This window comes from Emys orbicularis, chromosome 3, assembly GCF_028017835.1.
Source record: "Emys orbicularis isolate rEmyOrb1 chromosome 3, rEmyOrb1.hap1, whole genome shotgun sequence".
In the NCBI taxonomy this organism is placed as follows: domain Eukaryota; kingdom Metazoa; phylum Chordata; order Testudines; family Emydidae; genus Emys; species Emys orbicularis.
The window spans coordinates 206,192,106-206,200,834 of NC_088685.1; the positions used below are offsets into that span (position 1 = coordinate 206,192,106).

An 8,729-nucleotide genomic window follows, 5' to 3' on the forward strand; every position below is an offset into this window, starting at 1 on the left:
TTGCAGATATTAATGACTGTCTTGGACAATGTCAGAATGGAGGATCCTGCCGGGTGAGTTGGTCATATTTAAGCTGGTTATTAAATGTTGAAACCAAAGCAGTTGAGTCTGAATACCAAAGATGTAGGAAAAGTACACGGGGCAAATACACAACAGATGTAAATCAGCGTGTCTCCATAGAAGTCACTGGAGCTAGGTCGTGTTACACTAGTTGAGGATTTGGCTCCTGTGTGTGTGTGTGTGTGTGTGTGTGTGTGTGTGTGTGTATGTGTGTGTTCATTTAGGGGAGCAGGGCCGGGGGACTATATAACTGTGTAATAAATGACACATCTTTATCACCAGTGACAGTCTTTGCAATAAACAGACAGTATTGTTACACATGCACAATAAATGTCTCCTTTTTAAATGTTGGCTTAATGTGTCGTCCTGAGAAACATGCTCTTGCCATGTTTAATTTGCACTAAGGTGTGGTGTGTTTTTTTTTTTTTTTTTTTCTTCTTCTTCTTCTTTTTGGTGATAGTGTTGACATGTTAGGGGTGATATAGTTTGGGCCTTTTTCAAAATAATTTTAAACTTGAATATTCCTTCGCAGGACTTGGTTAATGGTTATCGATGTATCTGTCCGCCTGGCTACGCAGGAGATCACTGTGAGAAAGACATCAATGAATGTGCAAGCAACCCTTGCTTGAATGGGGGTCACTGTCAGGATGAAATCAATGGATTCCAGTGTCTGTGTCCTGCTGGTTTCTCAGGAAACTTCTGTCAGGTGAGCCTGGCTGAAATGCAAGCCCCAGATAACGGGAGTTCCTACCAGCCCTTTCTAGGTCTGCACACATGGAATACCTTGTATCCAGTGAACCATACTGTAGTTGTATAGCTGTCTGCCAAGGAAGTGCTTGTGGAAAAATTCATGGCTGCTGAAGATTTTTAGTTAAACAGATTGCAAGTGTTCACATGTCAAGTTTTGTTGCATGCTCACTGTTAACCTTCAGTGGCTGTTAAGTATCAGAGTGCTGTCTGTTGAAATCACTGCATGTATAACTGTGCATTATGTACAGTTAATAGCGGGAGCAGATAAAAAGGTCAGATTCCACAGTGTCTGCTGCCTGTAGCTCTGACAAGAGTAATAATAAAACCTTTGTTTCACTCACTGTCTCCCCACCCCCTTTCCCGCCATTTACAGTTGGACATAGATTATTGTGAGCCCAACCCTTGCCAGAACGGTGCCCAGTGCTTCAATCTTAACACAGATTACTTCTGTAATTGTCCTGAAGATTACGAGGGAAAGAACTGCTCCCACCTGAAAGATCACTGTCGCACTACTCCTTGTGAAGGTATGTGTTACGTGTGTGTGTGTACCCAAAAAACGTTTTCATCTCTTCTCCCAAAATAAGGCTCAGCAGGCCAAATTCAGCCTTGGAATAAATGTTTGTAGCTCTACTGAACTCAATGAAGCTGTTTCTTGTACACCAGAGCTGAATTTGGCACTGTGTCAATGCTTGGATGAAAGATACATTCTTTAAAACCTACTGTGAAGTTCAGTTAGGCTCTGGAAGTAAAACATGGGTAGTAACTTGGAGGAGATGAGAAGCCAGCCTGCTTGGTAACTTGATAGATGTGACTTGATCACTTCCTGTTCTCTGTTCTTCTGCAGTAATTGACAGCTGTACAGTAGCTGTGGCTTCTAACAGCACGCCCGAAGGAGTTCGTTATATTTCTTCAAATGTCTGCGGTCCCCATGGGAAATGCAAGAGCCAAGCAGGTGGAAAATTCACCTGTGAATGCAACAAAGGCTTCACCGGGACCTACTGCCATGAAAGTAAGAACTAAAAAGATGCTTTTGTTCTCTGATCCTGAATCTGCCTGTTGCAAATGACTCCATACCAGTCTGTGAGACCACTAAAGGGTTTGCTCTACCACAGCAAACCCTGGAACTTTGCATATTGCTCTTGGGTGAGGCAGACTGGAATTCCCTAGGCCTATGGGGAAGTCTGTTACAACAAACCCTCTAACCTTGAAATGTAGGCTTACGAGGTCTGAGGTGTTTAATAGCAGATTTCACCTTAGAGTTTATGGGCTACACTTTAACAGAGCTTTTAAAGGTATCTTTCTTTTAGAAAAATATTACTGGGGGAACTAGTGCTGGCTGTTTCAGTTTATTGGGCTGTTTCAGCTATTTCTTGTAATCTTTATCAGCAAATGGTGTTTCTAGAAAGTGTGTGTGTGTGTGTGGGGGGGGGGTGTTCTTTTGGCAAAGCTTAATTATACATAGTCTCCAATAATTGTACTTAGCTAGAGTTTCTTCAATCTGTTCACAGATATCAATGACTGTGAAAGCAATCCATGTAAAAATGGTGGCACTTGCATTGACGGCATCAACTCCTACAAATGTATTTGTAGTGATGGATGGGAAGGAATTTATTGTGAAACAAGTAAGTTAAACCCTCGACTCCCACTGAAGACTAGAGATCCTGAAGCAGCATTGGGGCAGAGACTCTGAACGTACGATCTTTATAATGTGCAGGGACCACCTATAGTCTTGAGGCATGATTCAAAGCCCCCTGAAGTCAGTGGGAATCTTTTCATTGAGTTTTGGGCTTTGGATTGGGGCTGTTAATGCTTGGAGTTTTAGAGCTTCATTACACACTTGTTAGGTAGCCAAGTACAATTGGGGACGAGGATAGGGTAGAACTGAGTCACAAAGGGCTTGCCCAAGTTAGTAGCAGAGTGGAGAATAGAAGTTGGCTCTGGTGCTCTAACCCTCTAGACAGTCTCCAGCAGAAAGCATTTATGTACATAAACACACTTGCTAGAGTAGCAAAACAGTGTTCGTTATCAGCATGTGGCGCTTGCGTTTTGCATGTCTTGGCAGCAGACGGGGGGGTGGAAGAGGCTGTGAAGAACTGCTAGCCTTTGACTGACAGCCAGTGTAATTAGGCCTCTTTGCTTTCAGTAGCACTGGTGGCTTTTATGGTGGGGGACTAGAGAAAGGTTTACTGACATGAAACAAAATGAGCTGGGGGGGACACAGTACAGAGCAAGCATAATAAATCAGTGATGGGGATTATCTGCTTGCAGATCTTAATGCAGACCGAGATTTGGGGCCAAATCCAGGGCTAGAACATACTTCATGCCTGACAGCAGCATCTCCGAAGATGCTATGCACTTCTTGCTCATTTTCTCTTTCAATACTTCCAGATATTAATGACTGCAGTAAAAACCCTTGCCACAATGGGGGGACGTGCCGAGATTTGGTCAATGACTTCTTCTGTGAATGTAAAAACGGCTGGAAAGGAAAAACTTGCCACTCCCGTAAGTCTTAGCATCTAACGAGTCTTCATCCACTTGCTGTCCTGCATTGCGAGAGCACTGGAACTAAGGCTGGTTTGGTCTTCCTAGGTGATAGCCAGTGCGATGAGGCTACATGCAATAATGGAGGAACGTGCTATGACGAGGGGGACACTTTCAAGTGCATGTGTCCTGCGGGATGGGAAGGAGCCACTTGTAATATAGGTAAGTGTGCTTTGTAACCTCCAGGGAGCAGATGGAACTCTTAGTCTGGGACTCAGCGCTCCCTCCGTCCCTCCCTCCCTCTGCACTTAAGTTGATGGCTTTTAAATCCTTATCAATTCTCCTTTCTGTTGCAGCGAGAAACAGCAGCTGCTTGCCAAATCCCTGTCATAATGGTGGTACCTGTGTCGTCAGTGGGGATTCTTTTACTTGTGTCTGCAAAGAGGGCTGGGAAGGACCTACTTGCACTCAGAGTAAGTCTCTCTGCTTGAGCTCTTCCAAAGTGTTGCCTGATGAGAACATTCGCTCATCCTGTCGCCCTCTGAGATTTGAGATGGAAACCAGAAGGGAGAACTGTTTGATGTAGGCTTTAGCATCACCTGAATCTTTGTTTTTAATGACATTCTATGATAGAGCCTTGACCTGGGCATGAGAAAGTTGCACATGAGCTAAGTGGAGACAGATGTTGGCTTGTTTCCTCCTGCATTCTTTTTCTACCAGCAGCCCTGTCTGCTTCCACTCATTTCTTCCTGTTAGATTCTTTACAAGGATTTCTTCCTGTGTACATGTGTTCACCAACATAGCTAACAAATTTTGTGGTGGGAGCCTGGAATCAATTTAGCAGAGAATTTCAGCATATTTTTGTAAAAGTTAAACTAACTACATGTAGCTCAGGAACTGGAAATTCAGCACATCTTCACTGACGGCAACACTATTAGCCGATGACTTTTATATTCATGTCTGTCATTTTCTCTTTACAGATACAAATGATTGCAGTCCTCACCCTTGGTAAGTTATATGAGCTGTCTTTCACTTCATCTTTTTGTGTTAAACTGTGGATTTGTTTTTATTACTCCTAGTAACTTGAATATTGGTGAACTGAGATCTCCTGTCTGACTCTTTTTTTTTAGTTACAACAGTGGAACTTGTGTTGATGGGGACAACTGGTACCGCTGTGAATGTGCTCCAGGCTTTGCTGGTCCAGACTGCAGGATAAGTAAGTGTTACTATAATTCTTGCTGATCGGACTAATGCTTACTTAAAATGTGCTGCACAATCAAAAGTTTTAACTCTGCTCTGCAAATCAGTCCAGCTGCAACACTTGTCCCTATCTGGCATTTATGATTAGAGCCCTGCAAATCCACAGATATATCTATGGACCATTTTTGCGGCTCGGATGCTGATACAAAATTTGTATCTGCGCAGGGTTCTATGATCTCTAGTTGGTGGGTGGTGGTAGAATTCCCTTGAAAACCATTTGGGTTAAGTATATGCCTAATGCTTCCAAGGATGTCTTGGTTCAGCAGAGGGGTTAGATTGTCCTTCAGCACGATCTTCCCAGTTAGAACGTGTTTATGCTGCAGTGTTTTCTATGTTTGAGGAGGAAGCATGCTAATTAAAACACTTGTCAATTAATAATCCACTTACAGACCCTGAGGTGGTATATGTACTTACCTGTAATTATTAAATTACAGGGAAGAGGACACGGACATATTTTAATAACATAGCCATGAAAATAGACTTATTCATAGCAGTAATAAAACTGGAAGGGGTTTAAAGTTGTCATCAGCCAAAGTATTTAGTATGTGGGCTAACCTGCACTGTGTCAGAGGAAAAAGTGAGCAGGTTTGTTTATGTAACAAAGAATGTGTCCTTGCCCTTAAAGAGCTTAAAGTAGCCATGCAGGGCCAGGTGCTGATCTTGGTTAGAATAGTGTAAATCTAGTGTAATGCCAGTGACTTTAGAGGAGTTACTCCAGAACTGAACTGGGGTAATGGAGATCAGAATCCAGCTCCCTGGGAACTGTGGAAAAACAAAGACTTTCACTATAGCTGACTGTCTTTCTCACACACCTGTGTGTGTATAAATATATATAACTTCCCCTCCCCCACAGATATCAACGAATGCCAGTCGTCACCCTGTGCCTTTGGAGCTACGTGCGTGGATGAAATTAATGGGTACCGTTGCATTTGCCCACCTGGTCGCAGTGGCCCAAGATGCCAAGAAGGTATTCCAGGCAGCATGTGACTGGCAACAGTATCAGATCCAGTTGACTTACATATTAGCAATTTTTATAGGAGTAGCATGTTTAAGAGTGTGAAAGTTCATAAATACTAGTTGTTGGGCACAGGGATTAGAAAATCCAATGGGACAAGCTCTTGGCATTTTTAAAAATGCTTAACTGTATTTGATCTCTGTTCTCAGTTACAGGAAGGCCTTGTATTAACAATGGGCGAGTGATGTCTGATGGAGCTAAATGGGATGATGATTGCAATACCTGTCAGTGTTGGAATGGAAAGGTCGCATGCTCTAAGGTACATTTTTACTGTATCTGGGTTGCATTGTTTTCAGCTATAGAGCAAACAGCTGTGCTATAAAAATTCATTCTCTTCTAGGTTTGGTGTGGTCCTAGACCTTGCCTGATGCATGCCAAAGGTCATGAGTGCCCAGCTGGCCACACCTGTGTCCCTATTAAGGATGACCACTGCTTTACACATCCCTGTTCTGGAGTGGGTGTATGCTGGCCTTCAAATCAACAACCGATAAAGACCAAATGCAATTCGGACTCTTACTATCAGGACAATTGTGCCAACATCACTTTTACCTTCAACAAAGAGCTGATGGTCTCAGTAAGTGAACAACGTTTATATTTCTAGGTTAAACTACTGAAAGCAAGCTGCCATGTGGTACTGCACAAAACAAATGATTTGATTTTGTGCAAGTCAGATGTTGTGGAGAGCTTCTAACTTTTCAGTGGAAATCTGCAGTATAGATCCCGATCCTTGCCTGTTCCCAACACACAGATTTTCAGCTCTGCCATATCTAGGTATCTTTGCTAATTCTGGCTTTCTGGATACGGTGCTTCTTTGGAAGATGTTACTTGAAGCCCCTCCAGTCCAAATTCTCACTGGTATTTTTTGGGGTTTTTTTGTATTTTCAGGGTCTTACCACTGAGCACATTTGCAGTGACTTGAGGAATCTGAATATTTTGAAGAATGTTTCTGTTGAATATTCTATCTACATTACCTGTGAGCCTTCACACTTAGCACACAATGAAATCCATGTTGCTATTGTAAGTATACTTCATATACCCTGTCTCTTTAACAGGTTGTCGATATATGTAACACATGGTTTTCATTAAATGCATAATTCTAGGCTTTATCAGTACTTCCCATGGTTTCAAGTGCAATTCCTTCTGAGATTGGTAGGGGTATCATAGCTTTAGATGTAACATAATGTGCTTGAACGTTAACGTCTGATAGCAGTTCTGATAGTTTAAGGTAGCAAAACAGTTACAATTAGAAGTCATCCTAGTCACTTTTTCATGTCTTCTGAAAAAGATAAGGGCTTATACTTCCTGATTGATCTCTGCCCCTAGATGAACTTTGTTTTGAATCTTTTCTGGAAAACTCTCAACTGATTGCAAAGGCTTGCTCGCGGTGGTTGGTTATGCATGTTACCATTCTGGTATCCAATATTAACTATACTCCTTCTGTCTTAGTCTGCTGAAGATATAGGAAAGGATGAAAACCCCGTCAAAGAAATCACAGATAAAATTATTGACCTGGTTAGTAAGCGTGACGGAAACAACACACTAATTGCTGCCGTTGCAGAAGTCCGGGTACAGCGGCGACCAATTAAAAATAAAACAGGTCAGTTTTAAATTGAGACTCCAAAACTTCATCTCTTGTAAAGAGGCAGCTTCCAGCTTCATCTTACAGCACAACTTGCACTGGTTTTAGTGGGCCAAGTATTTCAAACGATTTAACTTTCTAAACTAAGCTAATATACTTGACTCTTGGCCTTCCGTTGTGCCAAACTGTTCTAAAAGAGATTTAACTTTTCCTCTAAAATAGTGCCATTAAAGTCATCCCCTTGTCATCTTTTTACCCTCTTTCCCCAAATGGCCTGCACCATGGAGAAAGAAGGAAAAAATACCAAGGTGCCATTGCTGGCTTTTGATAGTGACAAGTGTGGCTATGTGATGGCTGTTACTGGCCCCACATGAAATGAATTGGGTAGTCTAGTCGACAGTCCTCCATGACACACAACCCGTCAGAAATTTCGCATTCTTGTTGACAGCCTTAAGCAGAGACACCAAGGATTTGAATGGGTATGGAGCCAATTACCCTCAGGCCAAGAGATGTTCCCTCCAGGCTAGGGTCTTTGGCTGGGCAGTGCAGGGAAGCTTGCGTTACCACTGTCTGTCCTGTGGATAAAAAGGCTATTCGTCAGCACTCTTAAGTGAATTTAGTACTCACTAAGAACTCTTAACGTTTGTTTTTAAGATTGTCCCCAGCCACCCTCCTTGTATAAAGAAGGCTTATGAATAGAGGGCTCTTTTGGGAGGGAGAGTCTCAACTGAAACACTTTACTGGCAAGGTTAATTGGTCTCACGCCTGTCTTCCAGATTTCTTGGTGCCATTATTGAGCTCCGTTTTAACAGTGGCTTGGATCTGTTGCCTGGTAACTGCCTTCTTCTGGTGCATTCGGAAACGCAGAAAGCAGAGCAGCCACACTCGTACAGCGTCCGACGACAACACTACAAACAACGTGCGGGAGCAGCTGAATCAGATCAAGAACCCCATTGAGAAACCTGGCGCAAACACCGTCCCCATCAAAGACTATGAAAACAAGAACTCCAAAATCGCCAAAATAAGGACACACAACTCGGAAGTGGAGGAAGACGACATGGACAAGCACCAGCAGAAGAGCCGCTTTGTCAAACAGCCAGCGTATACACTGGTAGACAGAGATGAAAAGCCCCCCAATAGCACTCCGACAAAACACCCGAACTGGACAAACAAACAAGACAACAGAGACTTGGAAAGTGCACAAAGTTTAAATCGGATGGAGTACATTGTATAGCAGACAGTGGGTGCTGCCTTGCAGAGCCTTTAGATATCATTATAAAGGCACTCAGAGCTTGTAGTTCTTAAACTGTTGTGTAATATTTGAGTCTAAGGCTATTATTTACTTAGAATCCCTGTGTTAATTTAAGTTTTGACAAGCTGGCTTACACTGGCAATGATAGTTGCTGTGGTTGGCTGGAATACCAAGTGCTGCATTTCACATCTATGCAAAACTAGTCAAAAGTGCCCTAATGTAAATTCAGCTGTAGCTGATACATCATGGAAATGTTTCATACGGTATTGCATAGCCTTATTAGGTCCTCTTTAGTGTCAACTTTTTTGCCAGATGTGTCCTGATTTATACAT

General features: G+C 42.6%; 1 protein-coding gene across 1 annotated transcript in view; it reads left to right on the forward strand.

Annotated features, from left to right (window-relative positions):
• The window catches only part of JAG1 (jagged canonical Notch ligand 1), a 34,964-nt gene extending 26,585 nt beyond the window's left edge, over positions 1–8,379 (forward strand). Inside the window, exons 11-26 of the mRNA XM_065400941.1 lie at positions 7–53; positions 593–766; positions 1,184–1,334; positions 1,655–1,819; positions 2,319–2,432; positions 3,199–3,312; positions 3,400–3,513; positions 3,648–3,764; positions 4,272–4,299; positions 4,422–4,507; positions 5,405–5,518; positions 5,716–5,825; positions 5,907–6,140; positions 6,452–6,583; positions 7,013–7,163; positions 7,922–8,379. Of these exons, the coding sequence (XP_065257013.1) occupies positions 7–53; positions 593–766; positions 1,184–1,334; positions 1,655–1,819; positions 2,319–2,432; positions 3,199–3,312; positions 3,400–3,513; positions 3,648–3,764; positions 4,272–4,299; positions 4,422–4,507; positions 5,405–5,518; positions 5,716–5,825; positions 5,907–6,140; positions 6,452–6,583; positions 7,013–7,163; positions 7,922–8,379 (2,309 nt within the window). The remainder of the gene's footprint in view (positions 1–6; positions 54–592; positions 767–1,183; positions 1,335–1,654; positions 1,820–2,318; positions 2,433–3,198; positions 3,313–3,399; positions 3,514–3,647; positions 3,765–4,271; positions 4,300–4,421; positions 4,508–5,404; positions 5,519–5,715; positions 5,826–5,906; positions 6,141–6,451; positions 6,584–7,012; positions 7,164–7,921) is intronic.
• Positions 8,380–8,729: the final 350 nt, after the last annotated feature.